Below are 24,400 nucleotides of genomic sequence, written 5' to 3' on the forward strand. Positions count from 1 at the left end.
ACCACTTCAGCCACTTAAGCAGTGAGGTGTAAACACTGAAGGGGAACGTGGGTCCATGTAGCAGTCCAGGTGTGCTCCCACAAGCTGGAGGCCTCTTCTGTTACAATGCAGTCCTGCCTTCTTACCGTCATCAGGGGAGTAGAGACTGATGTTTGATCTGTAACTAATAAACTCTCTTCTAAAGCAGCCACATATTCATAAAGATGCTTTCATTGCATGTATTTCTGCATAAATGTATCAAGACTGATTAATGGAGAGTATGTGGGGTGAGTCACATGGCCATGGTTTCCAGTGCATCGGCCCAGTGGTTGGTTGTTCAGAGAGTGCAGCACTGTGCTTCATTAAACTCCATTTTCGAGGGGAAGTAGCATTCCTCAGGTTCACTAAGCTCTGACAGCTCCTGGGGTTCCTGCACACACTGTTATGCTGCCGGGTGGACTGTCTGCAGCAGCGCAGCAGAAGTGCTGATATCTGATATAAAGGTGGAAACAATGAAAGTGAGAATGGCTGGACGAACACGTTTGGAGGTTTCGGATGTGGCGCTGGGTTTCCTCCTGCTGTGCTCTGTAACGGGCTTGTTGTTGATGGATCAGCAGAGAAACGCCGAGGATGAGCAGGAGCTCGACAAAGCTATTCTGGAAATGCTGCATATCAACAAAGTGTCAGCAAGCCACCATGCTAAACCACATCCTTACATGAGGAAGGTTTACCAGAAGCTGGACTCGCTGGAGGTGCAGGATTTGGGGAAATCAGACGGGACGCTGGTGCAGGGGTTTCGGAGTGTCAGCGGTAAGGATTTCAAAGTCTTCCTTTAACACAGTAATCCTTTACATGTTGCTTTGACAATAACGATGTGATCAAAGACCGTGATCTGCAGTAAAGCAAGAAAACAGCAAGTTCCCCGTGTGTGGATGAGGAACTGGAGCATGGTGTCATGTAAGGGCTCATATGTTTCACTGGAGCACTTGCAGAGCGACTGTGGCCACAAACATGGCCGTGCAGGGCTTCAAGGTCCTGCACGGCCAGCTGACAGCACATGAACTGTAAGGGTTCTGCTGCCAATCACAGTGTCATGCTTGTAGTGCCTTGTAATTAATATTAATGAAATGCAGTCAGTCCCTTTCACACGTGCAAACCTCAAGTCAACATTAAAATGTTGCCTTCAAAAGCAGCTTAATTAGTTGGATATTGTAGCGTTTAAGAATAATCACAGATCCAATCCTGCAGTTTTAAGGTGGAATCTTTAGTTATCAACAGGTTAAAGCACCATTTGTGCCAAAGCAGCTAAAGTGAGAAACATGCACATTATTTCAGTCTGTTAATCTCACAGAGACAGTTCAGCGAATCAGCTGAAGTAGCATCATTCAGCACAGACACTGGAAAGTCCCACTGCTGCTCCACAGACCTGTAGCACAACAAACTGGTGCTATAGCTGTTTTTTGAATCCCCCCTTTGTCGTGCAGACTCACCACAGAGCTTCATGTATCCCTGTTTCATGAGTGGAGAGGAGCGTAGTGGCAGCCATGCTGTTCATATCCATGCGTGCTGCTGGAGGCCGCACAAAGCCTGCATAAAATAACTTTTTCCAGCAAACTGTTCTGTACCATCCTCCCCCTCCTCTTCATCCTCCTCACTCCACTAATAACAACAGTACAGCCCACTGCTCAGTATAGTTATGTGAACTCATCATCATCAGCGTGGCTACAGGACAGCTTTGTAGCTTTGGTCACTTTAAGTGTAGGCGTGAACATTAGCTTATAGCTGTGCTCCAGCTGAACACAGCTGCACATAGACAGGTAACATCTGGATCTGGAGCTGAAGTCCAACTGGGCCAGAACAGGAACAGAAATGTTTTAACAAACTACAATAATAAAGCGCATCAGCTCCTTGGCTGGTAACGAGCAGACGAGCGGATCTTTTATCATCTGCAGTGATTTTCGATGTCGATGTTTTTGATGCTATTTAGAGGACAAATAAAACTAAGCTGACACTTTGTGAGCCACAGCAACATCCCTGCGTTATCAGAACAGCTTGAACTTTGCTATATGTGTTTTAAATTTGCATCACTGACGTGTGACATGAAGTAACCGCTGCATCTTCTTTCTGCTGCAGCAACAAACGTCTTATTGTTCACGAGAAACCCTGACGTTGCATGTTTGGCCTTGAGTTTGGACTTCCTGTATGGTCCCTCTCGTCACTGTCATGTGCTCCCTCTGATAGTGTTTCCTTTAGTTTCTCTGCTTTCAAATGTCTTCACATGCAGACAGAACGATCTTCAGATGTTTCCACTGAAATCTGCTCATTGCTGCTGCTGTAAAGTTTCTCACCACCAAGAGAAAAAAGATGACATGCAGTGCTGACTCGCCTGATCCACTGCTGATTTTTCTATTTTGTTTTAATTCTTCAAATGAATGAACCTTTGGTGCATATTTACAATCATCTTTGAAGAATACATTGGACTTCATTGATTCTGAGCCTTTACACGGGCGGAGCTGTGTAGTCCTTCTAACACTCTGTATTTGATGCTTTGCAGGCCCGCAGGGATGGATCTGGTTCAACATCACCAACTTGAGCCCCTTCATGATGGGTGCAGAGCTGGTCCTGTTCAGGAAAGCCCTCCACCCTCAGCCGCTCAGCGTGTCTGTCACTCTGCACAGTGTCATTGCTTCACGAGGACGCCTGGACGAACGTCCCGTCCTGGAGGAGAGACAGCTAGCCCTGGACCAGCGGCCGCCGTCTGGCTACGACGTCTTCGATGTGTCTGCTGTGCTGACTGCGAAGCCCGTGGAGGCTCTGGGCTTCCAGCTGCGCTACACGGACGAGAGCGGGAGTCTGGTGCTCCATGAAGCCCTGACACAGAGTCTGTACTGTCTCCACAGAGGCTCTCTGAGCGAACCCTTACTGGTGCTCTACCAGGCACACCCTCGCTCGCTAACATCAGTCTAATGTAGGTGGAGCCGCCCACCTATGGCTTTAAAGCTACTTTACACGTCACAGACAGTCACATAGGAGCACGGCAGCACTGAGGCGGGAGCTCTGGAACATTTTGAGGTTAAATTGTGCTCAAAGATTTTTAGGTAACATTTGCATTTTGTTTTTGTAAGACTGCTTAATATTAATAATGCACATGTAATTATTCCCCGGGGAACAGCTCGTGTGCTGAGTCAGTATTAGGGAGCTGACACTGTCGCCTGCATCAGAGGATGATGTAAACATCAGCAGCGTCTGCTCTGTTCTGTGTCAGCGGAGCTGCTACGTCAGCAGGTGGAGCTCTGTGGTGTAAAGCTGTTACTGTCTTCTTCATGTCAGCGGTCTTTACACTCGCACAGATCCTCTGCCGCTCACGCCTCACATGAAACGACTGTTCCTAAATGTTCTTCTGCCTATTACATCACTTCTATCCACTGTTGCTTTGACCTTTAACCTCTCTTGAAAACTGAACTGAAATAAACCCTCAGGATAAAGAACGGACTGTGGCTGTGCTTGGTTTCTGCTGACTGTGGTTACCGTGATGGAAAACTAGTCAACATGTTAAAGGAACTAGTCAAAGGGAAAATGAGTTGGTGAGGAAACAATATGTGCACACATCCTTCCTGGATATACACAAAAGGAAATGAAACATTTTAAGGCTGACGACAGATCCTTGGAGAGATTTGAAACTCACTTTAACGGAACAGAAACAACACATAGGGAACAGAGAGAGATGTGCCAGCATTGTCCCGGCTCGTAGGAGGAGCTGTGTGGCTCCTCTGATGTGAGGAAGCTTCATTAATGGAGCGACAAACAGAACTCCCTTCATTGGCTTCCTGTTAAATCCAGAATTCAAAATCCTGCTCCTCACATACAAGGTCTTAAATAATCAGGCCCCATCTTATCTTAATGACCTTGTAGTACCATATCACCCTATTAGAGCACTTCACTCTCGCTCTGCAGGCCTACTTGTTGTTCCTAGAGTATTTAAAAGTAGAATGGGAGGGAGAGCCTTCAGTTTTCAGGCCCCTCTTCTGTGGAACCAGCTTCCAGTTTGGATTTGGGAGACAGACACTATCTCTACTTTTAAGATTAGGCTTCAAACTTTCCTTTTTGCTAAAGCATATAGTCAGGGCTGGATCAGGTGACCCTGAATCCTCCCTTAGTTATGCTGCAATAGATGTAGGCTGCCGGGGGATTCCCGTGATGCATTGAGTTTTTCCTTTCCAGTCACCTTTCTCACTCACTATGTATTAATAGACCTCTCTGCATTGAATCATATCTGTTATTAACCTCTGTCTCTCTTCCACAGCATGTCTTTGCAACCAACCAATCACAGCAGATGGCCCCGCCCCTCCCTGAGCCTGGTTCTGCTGGAGGTTTCTTCCTGTTTAAAGGAAGTTTTTCCTTCCCGCTGTCGCCAAAATGCTTGTTCATAGGGGGTCATATGATTGTTGGGTTTTTCTCTGTATGTATTATTGTAGGGTCTACTGTGCAATATGAAGCACCTTGAGATGACTGATGTTGTGATTTGGCGCTATATAAATAAAGTTGAATTGAACTGAATGTATCAATATGTGCTGGCATAAAGAACACGTGTATCAATGCCAGCATCGGATGATCCAATAACTTCACATGAATCTGAAAATCAACCAGAAACATGTTTTTATTTATTCACCAGCTGTTTTAACTGGACCACGCGGAACAGAGCGAGGCCCCGTGTTTCCTCCACAGACTCAGTGACTGTAGCAAAACATTCATTTAACTATGATTATAGTTTTGCTGCAGCGTATGAGCCGCTGTGGGCTCCTGGAGAGAAAGAAAGAAGCTGCAGCATTGAGATTTCTACTGTGTATGAATGTGTGTGTCGTTTCTCTCCAAACATGAATGTCATAAGCTTTGGTCTTGATCTGGTTCCGTGGGTCTGACACGACTGTGGGTGAAACGCTTCCTGTCCGCGCGCTTTAAGGCTTCTCCGTGTAATCCCGGGACAGTTTGCGCGTCTTCATTAAACACATTCAGGAGAATTTTCCAAACTAGTGTTTGATCTGGAACGATCGCTGCAATAACGACACGGAAGTACATCAGTGTTCCTTGGATCCTATTGGTAGACTGTCCTGCCTTTGTGTCGTTCTAACCAATCACCTCCGACTCTCCGTCGCACTGGCCCCGCCTCCTGCCGCCTTCGCTTGTCGGGAGCGGCGGAGATGCGCTGCACTTGTCCGGCGTAGATCAGGGCCGCTGTTTGTTTGCTATCCGTGTTTCCTCCGTGTTAGCGGGTCACATCCGTCCGTGTGCCAGGGCCTCTGTGCGGACCGGAAGCCCACGGTGACATGCGTCCACGGAGCGCTGAACCTGTTCCCTCCCGCACGGCACGAACCCCGTGAAGCAGCAGCAGGCCGTGTCTCCTCCACCCACGATCATGTCGGGGAATCATTACAAAGGCCACGAAGTCAGCTGCTGCATCAAATACTTCATCTTTGGATTCAACATCCTGTTCTGGGTGAGCAGCTGTGCGTGGGTGACGTGTGTTATTATCAGTAACGGGGGAGGCATCGATCCCGTTACTGACACTTCAGACCACCACCCGTTGCCTACCGGTGGTGGTCAGAGGGCCCGGTGGCGCCAGTGTCCGGCAGCCTCGCCTCTGTCAGTGCGCCCCAGGGTGGCTGTGGCTACAATGTAGCTGCCATCACCAGTGTGTGAATGTGTGTGTGAATGGGTGGATGACTGGATATGTAAAGCGCTTTGGGGTCCTTAGGGACTAGTAAGGCGCTATATAAATACAGGCCATTTACCATTTACTCAGAGTAACGTGAGCGTTCCTGCTGCAGCTTAGTCCACAGCACAGCTAATCGGCTTTAATGACAGCTGAGGGCCTCCGTGTGATGGACACGCACACACACTGCTTATTGTTGCTGAGTGACACACGAGAAACGTCACGGGGGAAACCTTTAAATAACACTGAGTCAGTGACGTCATGTGATTGTGTTCGCGTGCATCTTCACCTTAATGAGATGTGGTCCGTGTCTTGCAGCTGCTGGGCATGGCCTTAGTGGGAATCGGACTGTGGGCGTGGAGTGAGAAGGTAAGAACACGTGAGAACAACGTCATTACACTGACTGAGACGTCAGCGTGTTCCAGTGTGACGGACGCGTGTGCGTGACTCCGTGAGCTGCTCACGAGCGTGGAAGCAGCACAGAAACCCACGCTCCTGTCCTGCAGCGTGGACAGCCAAGCATTTCAAAGCAAAGTCAGGTGACCTCCAATCCAAAACCTGATTCATTTAATGAGCCGTCAGTCATTTTCCACACGTGTGTTCGTGTTGTTTAGTGTACTTGACTTTCATGTGAACTTTACTAAAGTCAGAAATGTGACACAGCTGAGGGCTCCGTGTTTCCCAGGGTCATGTGACAGCACTTCTGTTTGAACGTGGGAAGTGTTCACAGAACTGATAAACGAAGCACTGAAATAAGCAACTTTGGAAAGATGATGTCAAATGTTGGTTTTTGCTTCAAACACTTGTAACTGAAGCCAGATAACACACACCAATTAGTTAGACTGCAGGAATGTCTTAAAGACATAAAGACCTGGATGGCCGCTAACTTTCTGCTTCTTAATTCAGATCAAACTGAGGTTATTGTACTCGGCCCTGAAAAGCCTAGAAATATGGTATCTAACCAGATTCTTACTCTGGATGGCATTACCTTGGCCTCCAGTAACGCTGTGAGGAACCTTGGAGTCATGTTTGACCAGGACATGTCCTTCAATGCACATATTAAACAAATATGTAAGACTGCTTTCTTCCATTTGTGCAACATCTCTAAAGTTAGAAATATCCTGTCTCAGAGTGACGCTGAAAAACTACTTCATGCATTTATTTGTGGCCCTGTTGACCAAACCGGCTCAGACTGAGTGCTGCATCTGTCCTCTGCAGGGGGTCCTGTCCAACCTCTCATCTATCACAGACCTGGGGGGTCTGGACCCAGTCTGGCTCTTCATGGTGGTTGGGGGGGTTATGTTCATCCTGGGCTTTGCCGGATGCATCGGAGCGCTGCGGGAAAACACGTTTCTACTGAAGTTTGTATGTTCCAAATCGTTGTCACGCATCAACAAGCAGCAGGCTTCAGTGTGCTGAGCGTCTGCTTCTTCTGTCGTAGTTCTCGGTGTTCCTTGGAATCATCTTCTTCCTGGAGTTAACGACGGGAGTTCTGGCGTTTGTCTTCAAGGACTGGATTAAAGACCAGCTCAACCTGTTCATCAACAACAACATCCGGGCGTATCGGGACGACATCGACCTGCAGAACCTCATCGATTTCACTCAGGAATATGTAAGTACTGACGCGTGACAATGTTATTACACCATCATCATACATGATCATACTGGTATTGGTGTCGTTGTAACAGCGTCCGCGTCACGCCTGCATGCTAATACACGTGCCGTGTCCATGAAGCTGTAAAGCTGCGGTGCAGTCTATGTGCTGGACGGGTTCATTGTAGTGAAAGCTTGTATTTGACATGAACTGGATCATTTAAGGAGTAGTGTCCATTTTTAACGCGCGTCTTTCTACGTGTCCGTCCTCGGACCACCTTAAAGCGTGTGCTGATCGTGTGCAGTCCTATTAACAGGAGTGTTTGTGCCTGGCTGCAGTGGGAGTGCTGTGGTGCTTTCGGAGCAGACGACTGGAACCTGAACATCTATTTTAACTGCACTGATGGAAACCCCAGTCGGGAAAAGTGCGGCGTTCCCTTCTCCTGCTGCACCAAGGACCCAGCGGTACGACTTCCCCACACATCGTTGTTGATGTTGGCGTTTGTTTGTCACCGGTGTGGTCAGCTGACTCCACCTGCTCACGGCTAAACCCAGGATTGTTTCTTGCTTTCAGGAGGACGTGATCAACACTCAGTGTGGCTACGACATTCGAGCCAAACCAGTAAGTAACTGGTAAACCAGTGAGTAACTGGTAAACCAGTGCGGGGGCGCAGAGTTGGGTCATCGTAATGATTTATTGGCCTCACAACAACATATAGAAGGTATAATACTAAGATTTAAAACATGTCATATATGACCTCTGACCTCTTGTTCGAGGGCAGCAGATTGGATCATAATAAAACTAAATGTGTTTCAGACTTCCTGTCAGTGTGTGTGTACACGTGAAGGCTGTGATACATGCATGTAGCATGTGATTAACCAGCATCACATGCTCATCCATCAGCTCCATAACGCTGTTAAAGGCCCGTCTGTCACAGGTCAGGTCACAGCAGTCGTGACAAAAACGCCACGTTTGTTAAACTTTTAGTAATCGAGGATACAAATGATGATCTCCGAGTATCAGAAGTCTGAACGTTGCAAAGAAAGAAGGAAACAGACTCGTTGTTACAGGTCATTTCTGTTCCTGTCACGACCAAAGCCCCGGGACATGAATATCTGAAATGACACATGTTTGTGTGCACGCAGGACTCCGAGCAGAAGGACTACATCAACGTTAAAGGCTGCGTGCCCCAGTTTGAGAAGTGGCTGCAGGACAACCTCACGCTGGTGGCGGGGATCTTCATCGGCGTTGCGCTGCTGCAGGTCGGTGCCGCGCACCTTCGAGTGTCGAGCGAACGCATCGTGCTCTCGGGTCCTTCGGGTGTCCAACTCTTCTTGTGTTTCATCCACAGATCTTTGGAATTTGTTTGGCTCAAAACTTAGTGAGCGACATCGAGGCCGTGCGGGCGAGCTGGTGAGAAAACGCTGCACACACACGTTTCACTGATTGGCAGCTCGAGCCACACCGACACGGGCTCTGTTATTAACTGATAGCCATACTTGATGTGAGAACAGACAGCTCTGCTCCCAGCAGCTGGTCCTTACAGCAGTCAGAGCGCCCTCTGCTGGATCCACTGTTCAACATCTGTACCAGTAAATGAAACGATTTGCAGACAGCTGCTGTGGCCAGTACGTGTCCACACATCCGTCAGTACTGGGAGACAGTTTTCCCCAGTTTTGGGACAAACTGTGTAAAATGTGAATAATAACAGAACACAACAATCTGCAAAGTCATAAATGTGACAGCAGAACAGCTTTATAAAGAACAAAGGTTCGTTTCATTTGATGGCAGCAGCACGTCTGAAAGAATTATAGTTCGTTATATCCAATCACTGTTATTGGGATCGTACTGGTTGCCATGACTGGTTTGTTAAATGCACTGATGGAGAGCGTCTCTTTTTGCTGTGTAAAGTACTCTCAGGTCTTAACATTTCATTGAACAATAACCAACCATAATGACATTTGTCTGTAAACATCGTGTGACCGTACAGATGTTTGATGGCTCTGTGTTTTCCAGCCTCAGTAGAAATGCAAACGTACCTCTGGGAGGTGTTAAACACTCGCACAGCTAGGCGACCTCATGGAGGGTTCACGCTGCGCTTTGATTGGTGTTGCTGTTTGAAAGAGTGGAGGTCAGAGGTCAGACTCACTGAGCAGGGTACTGAAGTGGACTGCTGTTCTCAGGACTTTGTGAATCTTCAGTGAGTCAGATAAATGTGGCTGCACTTCCAAACAGGACTTCGACACACTGGGTGCAAAACGCCCTTTTTCACAGTCGGTTCACTTTGCAGCAAATGATCATCAAAAACATTCGTAAATCGTTTAAATGTTCTGCAGTAAGAGCTGTCGTATTAGTGAGTGTAACAGTCAGCAAACATCAGCACAGCTTAAGGCTGCAGTGTGAACTAAAGAGCAACATTTCTTCATTGCAATGCTCCATAATAAACCTGCATCCACACAAACACTCCTGTCTGCTGGGACTCGTGTTTGTTTTCATAGCTGTTGTAACGTCACAGTTTTATCCTGCAGCTCTGACGCATGAATCAAGCGTAACATTCAGTTTGCTGTTTAGGGACAAGGCTTATTGAGCTCCATCATCACACTCATTCTTCCTCCTCCATGCTTCATCAGGGTGCCCCCCCCTCTCTACATGCGCCGACTCCCACCGTACTCCAGCAAGAAAGCGTCGGCTTACTACTCGTGAGACACTCGCACACACCGCATGTGTGTTTGTCACCGGTGGGTGTGATGGATCCATGTGGAGACTTCTCTTGAGCTTTGCTGTGTGATCTGTGTGCTGTTTAAGGTGCAGCTGTGGGGTAGTCATGTGACCCTAACAGTGTTGTGTGGAAGCAAGAATGTGCCACAAACTCATCATTTTTCATTATTATTATTATTTAAAAATAAATGTGAATATATAACAAATACATTTTATTTAAAAAATTCTAAAAAATAAATTATTAAATTAATAATTCTTTAATTACAATTAATGAATTCAGTTTCGTATTAACACCTAACTACTACTAATTACTACAAGCTGGCAGTAGAAGAACCCCCACCAGCAGCTAGCATATTAAAGCTTTGTTAGCACTTGAACACGTACGTCTGTCCCACCATCCACACGCTGTATTTCAAACCAAAGCCTGGCTCTTTGCTCTCCATGCAGCATGTCCTGTTGTTTTAGTGTAGCGGTGTTAGCTAGCTGTAGTTAGCAACACGTTAGCGACTGTCGCAGCAGACCATCTGTCCTGGTTTTAAAGTGCCACAGTTAGAAATGAAATGCTGATATGATTTTGATCACACACATAACGACGCCATGATGAACAGAAACACAGGAATCCACGTGCCCAAGAAGCTGAAAAAACAATGCAGGAACTAGCTAACAGCTAGCATGTTTGGCTACAGTGGCACAGTCACAGCTCACTTTCTCCAAACGTGGCTCCTGTTGTGCTAAACTGCACAGAAGCCCTGTAGCTGCATCTGAATGCTACCAAAGCATGCTAATATTAGGCTTGCCTTCACTGTGGTCAGTGTTGTACCCACAACATTCAGCAAACCTGAGGTCAAAGGTCAAACTACACTAATGTATTTACTACTTACTGTGCTGGTAGCACAGCAGCTGACGTTTAATCAGAGTATAGCATCACGTCAGTACTGCTTGCTGTCTGCTAGCATAGTCTGCAGTAGCAGGCAGGTAGAGGACTGTACGTCCATAAACCATCAGCAGGACCAGTATTTGCTTCTTTATGCAACGAGGAACAGGATGACCTCTAACTGGCCACTGTGTAATGGCTCTGACCAAACAACAGACTTCATGAGGGCGGCCTCCAGTGGACTCTGATTGGCCTTTGCCATAGAATACCAGAACTGGCAGGTCCACCAGTGGGGCCCTGTGCTTTTCATAGATTCACCCTGAGCAATGTGAAAGACACGAAAAGGGTCTGGAGAGGCCGTGGAAATGTTATGCTGCCTGTGACGTCCTTAATATGATGGAAAAGAGTTCAAACCCACAGAAACAGAAGAAAAAAGATGAAATAACGATCAACAATAGTCCAGGAAAATTAATAAAAACGTTTGTTTGCAGCAGAAACAGCTGTTTGACCTGCAGGAACAAAGCAGGCTGTCAGGGTTAGGGTCCAGCACAATGCAGGGCCTTCAACATAAGCACTAAGATGTTCAGACCAATGCTGAAATGAACCGTAAGCCCATGTAATGTCTAAGTGCAGGCGTTTTATTGTTGTGCTGTGAGCAGTCGATGTAAACGCATCATTTCAGGTAAAACAGATCAGAGGTTACATCAGGTACAGGTGCAACTCAAACATGTGGAGCAAACATGCTGTTCATGTTTGACTGGACCCTGTTTGTCAGCGTCCAGTTAAACTCATAAGGATCAGTTGTCTGTTACTGAACAACATCGTCATTCAGGAGTCTAACAGTACTGAGTGAAGTGATGCTACTGTACATCAGAGATGCAGTCATGGTCAGCGGTCAGAGTTGGGGCACTTTGCTTTCGAAGCCGTAACCTGTGATTGTTGCAAAGTCTTCCCTGACCCTGCAGAAGATCCTTGGTGGTGTCACCCTAAGCCTCAGCCTTCTGTCACCGCAGCAGGCTTGTTAGTGACGCACCGAGTCGTACAGTTACTAAACGCCTCTTTCTGTCTTTTCCTTTCCAGCTTCTTTACCTAATGCAGCGTTTAAGGTAAACACTTAAACTCAACCAAACTTACACGGTGATATAAAAGCAGATGTGACCTGTAATATGTTTTGTCCTTCTTCCCCATGATCAGCTCCAGCACGTCGGGGAGATCAGACCCGATCACGGCACCATCCCTTACTGAACCAGCACCTTTGTTCCAAGGCACTAATATGTGAAATGACTTGTATATAAACACTGTGAGTAACTACTGTACAAAGAAGGAGAGCACTGTTAGCATTCGCAGCGCTCCAGGTTTGATAGCTACATCTAGAGTAGAAGTTTTGATAATGTTTTTGATATTAGATATTTTTCACTGTAGTCATTACGGGCCATCGTTAGGACTGCGGCTCGTGCTCCTCACACTCAACCACTCGCTTCCTGTACCTTTGCATTAGTTGCGCTTGACTGCAGCACCGTAGGGAGGAATCTGTTTGTAAGTGGATATCTTTGCATGCTGCACTGACAGCAGCTAAACATGCTGTAAATACACAGTACGAATGAAAGAAGGGATCACTTCAATGACTTCCTTCTCTACTGAAGAAGGGAAGTGTTTGAGGATGTTGCTGCCACGTTCATCACCACCTTGTAGCTCTGCAAGCACTGGAGTGGATCGCTAAACTCCTCCCACTGCCCTACCCCTCGCTCCGGTGTGACACCTCAGTATTCTTTAATCAGCTCGTTTCAGATTGAAATCAGTTTTAGTGAAGACGTCCACCTTAGAGCTCGTTGAGACTGACCTGGAACTTGAAAAACAGAAACCGTTCTTCTGTTTAAAGAGGATTTATTATTTGTTCTTATCTTCTTGGATCATTTTAAAGGCAGCAGCTGTAGCTTCTCTCAGTGCTGCTTGGCTCAAAGGGAACCAGTTCCCATGGACTCGTGAGAAAATACCCAACTTCACAGTATTTCTAGAACAGCGGTCTCCACCCTTTTTTGCACCACGGACCGGTTTATGTCCGACAATATTTTCACGGACCGGCTTTTAAGGTGTCGCGGATAAATACAACAAAATAAAACCAGTACTGGTACCAAAAAAGATCAGATTTATTCATAACACACGGGAAAAGACCCAGGGAAACTGAGTTAGCGAAGAAACTGATTAAAATAATAGCACTGGCTGACAGCTGGGCTGGCCTCCACCCTCTCGTCTATAAAGCTGTGGCTCCTAACATGGCTGCAGCCCAAACCTCCACTTTTCAGCTTTAGATTTCAAAACTGTGACACCACTTTGTTCTTGTCTGTTTGATATCATCTGTGGAAACTACAGACAAATTATTTAGAAAATGTTAGTACATTTCAGTTTGCATCACAAACACAGAGTTCAGCTGATCTGAGGCTCCAGCTGGGCTCAAAGACAAAGCTACACGTGACTCCGCCCAAAACAAATCCTGATACTGTTGCTCAGTAAAGTCACAGCTTTGGATACAAAGACAAGAAAATGATTCTAAAAACGACCTGTTCAGTTACAGTAACTAATGATGAAGGACAGAGACGTTTGAAGAAAGTAGTTTGTGTTGTTGGACAGTTACTCGCTCCGTCACATGTGAATAAACGAGTCATTATTACACTTGTGCTGTTTTCAGGTGTCACTCTGATTATACTCGTTGGTTTGTTGTGTCCTTACATAACGTCACGCGCCGTCTCGTTCCACATCTTTACTTAAACACTGAGTGAAGTTTGGTGAAAATTATCATCCTCAATGCTTCATACCCAGCGTTTTCCACTTGAATCAGGGGTGTCCAACTCCAGGCCTCGAGGGCCGGTGTCCTGCAGGTGTTAGATCTCACCCTGGGTCGACACACCTGAATCACATGATTAGATCACCAGGCCTCTGGAGAACTTCAGGACATGTTGAGGAGGTCATTTAGCCATTTAAATCAGCTGTGTTGGATCAATATAACATCTAAAACCTGCAGGACACCGGCCTTCGAGGCCTGGAGTTCGACACCTGTCACTTGAATGAAAACAGACGTCGTTCACCAAACGAGCTCATGTGCTCCGTGTTTCCTTTGGTGATTTAAAGTGATTTGATTGGCTCACAGCATGTACTTGTATTAATGTGCTAACTACCTTGTTTTCCTTGTCACGGCGGTTATCAAGTGTTCCCCGGAGCTCCACAGAGTTCTTTTCTACTCACAAAGGGATCAGTAATGTTTTTGATAATAACTATTTTACAGTGAACTTGGTTTTCTTACTCTACACCTGTCAGTACTACTGAATCTGCAGCGACACGTTTGGAGGTGGTGACGATGCCTCGGTGATCTCAGAACACGCCATAGACACTGGACTGTAACCGCCTCCTTTCATGACTTTGTCTCAAACTGCTTTTAATATTAATAAAGGTGATGACATTACTGATCATTGTGCGTCTGAGTTGTTCATATTTATGGTTAGTAAATATGTTTATGAACTGCACTTCCCATGAGTCAGTGTGCCGACTGTCACTGCTGATATTGCAGAGACGTGTTCGTGAAGCAGAGCCATGCTCCAGCCTAATGAGTCAAAGCCTTGATTCTCTGAGCAGAGCACTACGGTGAGCATGAAGAACACTTAGGTCCTGAGACTGTCAGCAGAAGAACCAGAGGTCATGGTCGAGACGAGGCTGGAGGAGCTTTAGAACAAGTCACAGATGTTCCTGAACTCTGAAGATGTTTCTTCTGCAAAGAAGACTGTAGTTCCTCTGTAGCTCTGTAACAGTGTTTAGGCTACAGGGAACTACAGCTGTGCCACGTGTCCACAGCAGAAGTGTCATGATGACGAGCAAAGACTGTGACTCTCACTTTGTATCAGTGGCTCCTGTTCTCCAGCCTTTCATTCAAGTGTAACTGAATTAACGCCATGATGTGTATTATTACACATGTATGTGTGAGGAGGCGAGTGCCACGGGGACAGGCCACGCGAGCACCGGGCGGTTCAGTCCCCCAGCACCTCCTGCAAGTGTCCTTGGGCAAAATACTGAACCGTCAACACTGAGCTGCAGTAAAAGCTGCTGCACTGACTGTTTGTGGGGAATAAAAAGTGACTCGTCCTGAAGTCAGATGAACTCAGTGGCACTCTGGTCCACACCACACGACCCTTCATCATGTGACCCGTCTGTGTGCTTAAATTATATCTTCAGTTCAAATCTAAAGATTCTTTGACTTCACTCGAGGACTCGAGCTTCACTCTAGACAAAACAAGAACACGTGAGTCGTCACCAGCTATCGTCTTTAATTATCTGCATTACAATTATCTGAGTTACAATCCTCCAAAATATACAACTCATGACATGTACAACAAACATATATGCTTATAGTAGTTGATGCAGTGACTAAGGATCTCTACTGGCATGTGTCATAGAAGAGCACGACTCTGATAAATAACCATTCATACCTTTAAAAAAGAAAAGGACCAGGTGTGGGCCCGGACAGGGACAGGGTGAGGAGCACGGACGACAACCTGCTGCATGTAAACCAAGTCTGTCCTCCAGAGGGCGCCGTGCGGGGGCTGCTTTGTGTCTGTCCTATTAACTGTTAATCCCGGTTCCAGCTGTGCGGCCACAGAGCGTACACGGCAGTGACCCCACGGACACTCGGGGCTGCGTTTGTGGGGCCTGATCTGAGGTTTCCTGACAGTCTGAAACAATAACAGCTCACTGATGCTTTTTGTGTTCAGGCAGAGCTACCACGTACTAACAGGAAGGATGTCATATATCCGACATGCAGCTCCTACTGACCCTGTGGGATTTGACCTCTCCTGCTGTTACTGTACGCTCTACAAATTCCTGTGAAACTTCCAGAGTCTGCAATTAAAGACCATTATTCACAGTATGATGTCTTGGATAGAGTCCAGGAGCTCCTGCCGAGGCCATCATTTGTTAGGAAGGGCACACGTCCAATTTGCTCCTCTGCTCGTATTTTGTTTGTTTGAACTGTTTGAACAGCACAATTTAAAAACGGAATAAAATCGAGTCCAGGACTCGAGGTGTCAGCAGGAAGAGGGCTGGCTATGCTCTGGAGCATGCAAGCAGCGGACAGGTAAACGCGGCACACCTTGAACGGGACTAAAACATGCACAGCTCCTAGTCAGCGTGTACTCTATCTACATGGGACACAGCTGGGCGCGTCATGGCTGTCTGCTTCGAAAAACCAAAGAAGATTCACAACAGGAAGGACGTTCTGTGCACACTTTCTTGGACGGCTTACCGGCAGATGGCGTCACAGCTATGGTCATAAAGGAGTGTCGTCTTCGATCTATTGCATCAGGCAGTCTGTGGCGCTCTGGTGGAGCTACGGAGACGCATGCACGTGTAGAGGGGGTAGGGTTAGACTAATGCGTTCGTTAGTGGCTCACACATCAGCTGGTGTGTGAAGCCTCCTGCTAACCGTCTGAATAAAACTACAAATATGGCTTCCAGAGGACTGTATCCGTCGCGCGTCTAAAAACAGGTTTTCACTTTGACTAGTTTGGAATTATGGTGAGGTCTTCAAAATAAAAGCTGAGCTTGTAGGTAAGCACAAAGTATTACACATCAGTCTAACCCTAGTGGAAGTGGCAGAGACATGAGTGGACATCTGGCTCGCAGTTCACATGACATGGTACCTTGGCACATGACGATGGGGCACGGGGGAGCGCAGTGGTGAGGTGTCACTGGAGAGGTGGGTATCAGGCAGGCATTGGGGTGGGCAGGTGTGGGCGGGGTCAGACTCAGTCATTTAGCTCTGGGCCGTTAGCCGCTGCTCTGTGAGCGACGCCTGGTGTGATACCGTCTTGTTTTCGTGAGCCCTCAGCTTGGAGACGATGTTGATAAACGCCAAGCTCTGGACCTCTTTATGAAGCGGCTCTGAAGAGAAACACAGGAGGCAGGCGTGTTATCAAAGGCACAGGTCCCAGCATACACAGTGTTTAATCACGTGTTTAAACACAGCAGTTTGTGCAGAGACCCTCCAACACTCCTGCTGCTGAGGCAGTCCATCGCTTGCACACTGACAGTGAGACTCAGGCAGACGCAGTGACCTCAGCGCTCTGACGCCAGGGCACCGAAACACCGACCGGTTGAACCGTTTCAGCTTTTATTTGTCCGTCTGCTACCTTCTTGTCCTGCTGTTATTTCACATTTTTAAAGCTGCGTTACACGAAGACATCCAGAGTTTCATCAGCACAACACATTTGATCTCTGCAGCCAATCAGCCGTCACATAGAGCTCAAACATGTGAGTGGTTACAGTCTCACCTGAGCCCATGACTGCACAGATGAGGATCATGGAGTTGTACTTGATCTCCGGTGCGCTCCTCTCATCTGACAGCAGCTTGTGAAGCACAGACACCAGGCCGGCTCCCACCAAGTCCTTCTCAGCTGCAACTGAAATGCAAACTTTCATCCAGCTGCAGTGCTGCACAAACGTTACAAGCTTCAGCGCCACATTTCTAAACACGCTCGTGTGCAACACGGCTCCTGAAACGCCTTCAAAGTCCATTATCTGAGATTCAACAGTAGCGTGTAACCACAGCTGCTCACACCTAAAACATGTTCTGTGTCACAGATGGTGACGACAGGGATCATGGATCCTGCCTGGAGCTTACCTAAATCCAGGGCTGCTATGAGACCCAGAGCCACCAGGGCTTCATTCTGCATGATCATGTGCTCACTGGTTGCCATGGTAACTAAGTGTTTGACTCCTCCTCCCTGGATGACAGTCCTCACTACCTCCTAAAGAGAGAAAAACAAAACCACAGAATTAAAAACACGCAGAGGTTCAGCGCACTGTGAGCTGTTTTAAAGAGAACTACATGTAATAATAGTTACATGTGACAGGTTCTATCATTTAAAATAAATCAAACAGTCACATCTTCCATAAAAGGCCTCTCATCCACACATGCAGAACAAATCCAGCCACAGGAGTCCAGAAATCAGGTGTAATAATCAGAAATCACCGTTGGGCCTGAACATTGACTGTTCAGTTCAATGTATGTAGCATATTCGACTGTCAGTACCTTCAATGCTAATCGCTCTGATAGGACATTATGGTGGACAGCATCGGACGCTGCACTGAGGTCTAGCAGCACAGAGACGACTGTCAGAGGCCATGAGAAGATCAGTTGTATGAAAGCAAGGGTGGAGATTGGCCTATATTAGCTAAGAAAACGAATTCACAAATATGGGTGGAGGTGACAGCGTCCAAATAAAAAGCAGTGTTAGTGAAATGATCCTGAATATTCTCCTCTGTAAAGGTCAAAGGTGAGCGCTGAGTGTTTACCAGCCTGGTCTCTGAACAGTGACGTTCCAGCTCCAATAATGCTAAAAAGAAGCTGCTCAAACATGCAGGATGAACTTTCTGGGAAACTCTGATCAGTGCCAGCTAACTGATCTTCACTACACAACATAATCAGCACGTGTGGGTGGAGTTAGCTCTCAGAGCTCAGTCGTTATCGATGCCTTTGACTTCCAAACGTCTGCCAGGCTGCGATCCTGGATTACCTCCCACTCTGGAAACCTGAATGTGGACCAGCTGCAGACTTGAGCAGTTAGCAAGCACAGCTGCAGTGTTGGAGGGTGAGTGATGGCGTGTGGTCTGACCTTGGACTTGCTGTGTCGAATGAGGGCAGACAGAAGCCTGTTGGACTCGCCCATCACGCCTGCGTGGTCCTTGGCTTCGCACCACTCCACCAGCCTTTCCACCAGCTTCCCATTGGTTCCCAGGTGGTCTGCTGCTTCAGCTGAGCCAACACACAGTGGGCAAGGCTGCCGTCATTGATGCTGCACACGTGAGTAGCTGCTTTCATATTTGTCTTAATGACTCAAAATGAAGGCTGTTAAGAACCTCTCCTCATTGCCCCGCACAAGCAGAACTCCAGCAATCACCATAATTATGCCTTTGGATACCAACGGTTCCAACATGAATAAAACTGAACATTAAAGACAGAATCCAGCGTTTACCTTGGGTGTCGATGAGCATGCGTAGCGTTCCCAGCAGTTTGAACTGCACTGGAGGCATCTCCGACTGCAAGAACTTCAACACCACATCTGCCACTCCAGCTGACAGCATCTTGGATTTGTTCACCACTGCAGAGGAAATAACAGAACAAACACTGTTCACAACAAAAAACAAAGTTATATCGCGCTGACAGCATCAGGCACACCGCTCCTCCTTCACTGTGAAGCAGCTGGCCTTCCCAACCCTGAACAACAGCTCGGGAAGAACTCCCATTTCAGCATAAAGATCCATCAGCTGACTCACGAGGAAACATCAGCTCTTTAACTACCAGCAAAGAGAACATCAGCAATATGCTGTTATTAAACCCGTGGCTGCCAGACAGTATTTGGTAAGAGCTGAGTGATTATTGCAGGCTGGATGAGTCACAGGTGGATCATGACGGAGCAGATCACAGGGAGAAGTGTGCCATAAATCCACAGCTGAACGCAGCAGAGAGCCCACAGTGTGCAGTAACACACACAAAGAGCAGAGCCACAGGATCAGACTAGTTCCTGGCCTGAGCAGCAGAGCTGAGGATGTAAAGAGCTGCAGACGGAGCGGTGACATCAGTCAGTCCTTATGTTGCCGTGTGCAGCTCCGTGGTCAGTGTGAAGATGCAGGCAGTGTTCAATCCTCCACAGCGAGAGCTCAGCGTCTTTATCTCAGAACTAATGAGCGAGTCTATCCAAAGCTTTTCTAAAACTCTTTCTACAGTAACTTATTTATTGAGATGTTAGCATGAACATGTATCATGCTGTTTGTTTTACAGTTTGTTTACTAGTAGATTATATGTTACACCCTCACGATCTGTTGATTGTTTTGTTGAAAATAAAATGAACTTGTTCATGAATGACTTCTTGACGAGCATGTGGGCGAGTCCTCCGACTGGGACCACCGTCACCCTCCACATCCTCTCCAGCTCTTCTCTGAGCCCTTGGTACCCCTACAGCTTCTCGTGTTGCTTCTTCCTGATATTGCTGTCATTCGGAACCGCTACATCGATCACTACGGCCGTCTTCTTCTGTTTGTCTACCACCACTATGTCCGGTTGGTTAGCCACCACCATTTGTCCGTCTGTATCTGGAAGTCCCACAGGATCTTAGCTCGGTCTTGGGGGCATCTCCCATTTTGACCTCGGGACTTCCAGGTTATACTCGGCACAGATGTTCCTGCACACTATGCCGGCCACTTGGTCAAATATCCTTGGGGAAGATACTAACTGCTCTCCAATGCATCCATCAGGGTATGAACTTAGCGATAAAACATGGAAAGAGGTGCTTGTGGGGAATGACTTGTGCAAATCCTCAGTCCTGACTGCCTCCCCTCAGGACTAAAGACTGAAGCTAAAGACTTTCTTGCATTAACTGACTCTTAACCTCGTTCAGTGGGTAGATGAACCTACCCAGGCTAAGGGCCACACCCTTGACTGGGTCTTTTCCTGAGGCTTGGACATTCGCATAAAGGATATAAACAACGTTGGGATCTCCGACCACGCCCCAGTCATGGTGACTTAGATACTGAACTGGACTTTACGAATAGTTGATGCTGAAACTGCGGCAGATTTCTCTCTGTCTTTCCTGAATTCTGCATCCACTACTTTTGGTTGTTCTGCCTCTCATATGGTTGAAGACTTTGCAAACACCTTGTTATCCACATGCTCTTCTATCCTTGACGCTGTTGCACCTAAAATGAAGCGCCCTACAACCTTTTCCCAACGCTGGTTAAACGACTCTACGCGCCTTAGGACGTGTCTGCCGCCGTGATGAGAGGAGGTGGAGGAAAGATCAACTCCAGGTATCCTGTGAAATCCTACGTTCGAAATTTCCAACTGCTTTTCAAACCTACTTGCTGATTATAAGTGAAGTCAAATAGACTGGCAGCACTTGGCTGCCACAGTGAGGGTGTACGTAGTTTTTCTCAGGACTTTTTCTCAACATTTTCTAAGGAATGGGTCGATCTCTGGAGCTCAGTGGACAACTGTCAAACTGTGAAACGTCTGAATATTCCAGCCAACTGTTAGTGGAGGTAACTGGGAAGGACAGCAGCTTAGCCACACAGTCCCCAGACGGTACATGTCTGCCTGCGCTCTGTGTGACTGTTTAAGAGTTTGAATAAACACTTGGAAATCGTAACCCTTCCCAGAAGAGTTGAAGCTGTTACAGGGAGGGCCAACATCATATTAAACTCTGTGGATGAGACATCACCCAAGATCGTGTGCAGGCAGACAATACGTTTGGTGATATAGTGTGCATGTGTAGTGTGCATGTGTAGTGTGCACGTGTAGTGTGCACGTGTAGTGTGCATGGACTTGTAATCCCATTTTCATGCATGAAGACTTCACAAAGCTTATCATTAGAGCAACTATGTAGCTGCAGTGTCCACATCTGGTTGTCATCAATCAGGTGTCACCTGTAACCTGATATATTGACCCACCAGGTATAGCCAGGTTCCTCAGGGCGCTCAGGGCTGCGTGCTGAACAGTGACGTTTCCTTCCTCAACGTGCCGATCCAGCAGCTCCAGAAGCTTCTGCACGATGCCAGTGTCCACCATGTGGATGCAGTTGCCATCTGCAAACAGCAGGAACAGTATAGTTGGGTGCATAAACACATTGTGTGGTTATGTGGGTACAAATGATCCTTATCTGCACTGTTTAAAGCTGCAGACGACCCCCAGACTCTAACCCAATGAATGTGGCCTAAATGAAAACAGCCCCAGACAGGAGCCTGTGATACTGGTGTAATGGATCCCCACAGGTGTAACCCTCCCAGCAACTGGGAGACTGGATCATAGATTTTAGTTGTTGCTACTGAAGAAACTGCTTTTCTCCAACTCTGTGTTGAAGGATATGAATCGAATACTGTGAACGAGGTGAAACAGTGGTGAGCATTTGGTGCTTATTGGAGTACTGAGGATAAATCATTAGTCTGGATTCTAACTGGTGATAATGGAGGGTCGATGCAACTAAAGCGTGTAACAGAGGTTAAATCTAGTTCAGGGTGCTGACTGTGAGCATCCTCACAAAGTGGCAGAACGCTCGACTTCCTCTCAGTGATGTCTATTGATGGGTTAATAAACACACAGAGTGGGCGGGGCCTCTGGCAGGTCTTCGTATGAGAACCATGGCCTTGGTTTACTGTTGTTCTGATTTGTGTTACTTTTGGGAATAATGGTGGTGAAACTGGTGTTTCTAAAGTTTGCTTTGTGTGTCTGTACTGGGGATACTGGTGTAGCAGTGTGCTAACCGATATTTAGGTGCTGCTGTCTGTGAGTTTCACGACATGGCTATGACATCACTTCCTGTAAGAGTAACGCCAGGAGTTCATCTCCAGAAAGAACGGCCGCTCTCTCCTAGTCGATGAACACGTGGGAGCGATGAAGCTTCAGCTTCTGTTACATGTGACTGAAATGTTGCAGCCATCACAGGTGCTGGATCTGTGTGCTGCACTCTGTGCATGAAGGCTGCTCCGACTATCACCAGGTCATTAATGATTCAGTGTTTTATTATCAGCTACCAGGTGAGTCTGGCCAACGATGCCTCCTCGGTAATGCTAATAACACTCTGTGCTGCTTTATTCCTCATTACTGACGTTTATTTTCAGTGAGGGAGAGAAACATGGAGGTCAGCGCGTTTCTTTCTTCACTCCATCGTTCAACTGGGATACCAGTGAGTGTCATTAAACTGGTGTGAGTTCCAGAGTCACTGGGACTAAGATACAGGGCTGACATTTCCAGATTCCCATCCCCTCAGTGATGAAACGTCTAACGCTGGTGCTGGAGGGCACAACGTTCCACAGTGTGGCATCATGTCACTCCATAGTTCACATTTTGACTTCCTCAAACATAGAGCGACTCACAGCTTACCATTGCGAGCAAAGTTAGCGATGGCCAGCGCCCCGGCCAGCTGCAGCTGGTGGTTGTGAGATGGTACCCAGGACAGGACCCTCTGGAAGACGCTGCCCTTTCCTCCCTCAAACAGCTTCTGCATGGACTCGTCTGCACAAAGACAGGAAACAAGAAGAAAGGAGGCAGGAACAGAGCAGCTGTCAGCACTGTTACTGTTGGGTTGCTAATGTGTGGCAAGACTGCAGAGAGCCAGGACCACGCATGGAGCAGCAGAGATATCAGGGCTAAACTAAATGAATCACGTGATCAGGAGCTAGTTCCATTTCCAGCATTGAACTGGGATCAGTGGTTTCCTCCCAGTGTTTGCTCTTCCTCTCACCCACGTGAGCCGTCTGCAGCACTCGCTGCTTGCTTCTTCTCTGGCGTGCTGGCCTCAGAGAGTTTCTGCCTCCAGTTTGCTGTTTCTACTTTTACCAAGAACAATCTGGTTGCATATTTTGCAAAGCATTGTGTTTTTATAAGAACTTTACTAGAGGAGCACATGCAGCTCCAGCTGCTCCGACACGTGTCCTTGTTTTAAGCTTTAGGGACCGTAAACACAATGAGACCACAATATGAGACATTATCACATACAGACGTGGATGCTATCGTAGCTTCTGAAGGCTGCTGTGGAACAACTGTATTAAGGAGAGCCATACCCCCGAGCAGCAGGAGAACCATCAGGTCAGAGGCGGTCTTCAGTTGGGCGATGTCCTCCTCCCGCTCTCCATCCACCGTCTGAGCCACGACTTCCAGCAGACACTCCACCAGGCCCGCCTCCACCAGCTGCAGCTTTATGACATCTGGCACAGGGAGGCAGAGAAGACCTTCAGAGAGCACCAAAGCCTGAAACTATCTGCTGCAGCCTGTCCCTGACTGGCCCGAGCTCTTCAGGAGCCTACATGAAAAGTACTGGTGGCCACCAGCGCTACTGTTCAGCCTCCTAGAAGTTTGAAAAGCTGAGCTCTGGAGGTCGAGGTCACTGAGATTCAAACACGTTTTAAGACAGGCCTGTTGTATCAGTCTAAACTGCTACGGTCCCTCAGCCCACCCAGCGGGGTTTGTACCCCAGAAGGAGCCAAACTGGCTAAAACAATGAGAAGTGGCAGGTCTGTGGTCATGAACTCAGGACACAGTGTTGGTTTAATCAGATCGTTGGTACTGAGGCTAATGACAGTCACAGCCGGATCAATGCAGATAATTAAATCATGCATGATTTTAAAGCTCCAGGAACAGGAGACAGAGCTGCACCAGGTTCCTCTGAAAGACTCGTTTCACCTGTAACACAAACAAGACAAACGTGGCACAATGCACCCTAACAACAAACAGTTATCCCCAAATGAGATCAAAAGTAATGAGAATCACCAATCACCACACAGGTGATGCTGCAACCAGTGAGCCGGCTGCCGTGGCAACCAGAGACAACTAAACAGAAAGGCTGTTTGCTGTAGGCAGGCCACAGAGGCAGAAACAGGCTCGGGTCCGTGCAGACGAGACGAACTCGCCAGTACGTCGTAAGCAACCATCCCTCTGTCTCACAGAGCACTGAGCCACCCTTCAAGCTAAAGGCTCGTGTTGTCCCAGCAC

At 47.3% G+C, this 24,400-nt stretch overlaps 3 protein-coding genes across 5 annotated transcripts in view; 2 read left to right on the forward strand and 1 right to left on the reverse strand.

Moving 5' to 3' along the window:
* The first annotated feature begins 361 nt into the window (after positions 1-361).
* Positions 362-3,189, forward strand: LOC146577379 (uncharacterized). The gene is made up of 2 exons (XM_085253970.1): positions 362-789; positions 2,534-3,189. The coding sequence occupies exons 1-2, from the start codon at positions 492-494 to the stop codon at positions 2,944-2,946; spliced, it is 711 nt and encodes a 236-aa protein (XP_085110096.1). The 5' UTR covers positions 362-491; the 3' UTR covers positions 2,947-3,189.
* Positions 3,190-5,142: 1,953 nt separating this feature from the next.
* On the forward strand, positions 5,143-14,337 carry tspan5a (tetraspanin 5a). Of its 2 annotated transcripts, XM_085253938.1 has the most exons (11): positions 5,143-5,473; positions 6,008-6,058; positions 6,908-7,054; positions 7,131-7,301; positions 7,622-7,747; positions 7,857-7,904; positions 8,429-8,545; positions 8,635-8,696; positions 9,914-10,021; positions 11,956-11,981; positions 12,070-14,337. In XM_085253938.1, exons 1-9 carry the CDS (start codon positions 5,393-5,395, stop codon positions 9,984-9,986), a joined length of 876 nt encoding a protein of 291 aa, XP_085110064.1. In that variant the 5' UTR covers positions 5,143-5,392; the 3' UTR covers positions 9,987-10,021; positions 11,956-11,981; positions 12,070-14,337. The 2 variants fall into 2 exon arrangements, with proteins under 2 accessions (XP_085110064.1, XP_085110072.1); XM_085253946.1 differs by lacking the exon at positions 9,914-10,021 and having other exon boundaries at positions 5,144-5,473.
* Positions 14,338-15,168: 831 nt separating this feature from the next.
* Positions 15,169-24,400, reverse strand: part of rap1gds1 (RAP1, GTP-GDP dissociation stimulator 1) — a 25,109-nt gene continuing 15,877 nt past the window's right edge. For both annotated transcript variants that reach the window (XM_085253838.1, XM_085253847.1), the window contains 8 exons: positions 23,473-23,616; positions 22,793-22,924; positions 21,364-21,498; positions 18,894-19,019; positions 18,534-18,673; positions 17,540-17,666; positions 17,190-17,318; positions 15,169-16,800 (listed from right to left, as the gene is read on the reverse strand). In XM_085253838.1, the coding sequence (XP_085109964.1) occupies positions 16,673-16,800; positions 17,190-17,318; positions 17,540-17,666; positions 18,534-18,673; positions 18,894-19,019; positions 21,364-21,498; positions 22,793-22,924; positions 23,473-23,616 (1,061 nt within the window). In that variant the 3' untranslated portion in view covers positions 15,169-16,672. The remainder of the gene's footprint in view (positions 16,801-17,189; positions 17,319-17,539; positions 17,667-18,533; positions 18,674-18,893; positions 19,020-21,363; positions 21,499-22,792; positions 22,925-23,472; positions 23,617-24,400) is intronic.

This window comes from Mchenga conophoros, linkage group LG3, assembly GCF_057382185.1.
Source record: "Mchenga conophoros isolate Kocher_MC1m ecotype Shallow Benthic linkage group LG3, M_conophoros_male_GT1.1, whole genome shotgun sequence".
NCBI lineage: Eukaryota > Metazoa > Chordata > Actinopteri > Cichliformes > Cichlidae > Mchenga > Mchenga conophoros.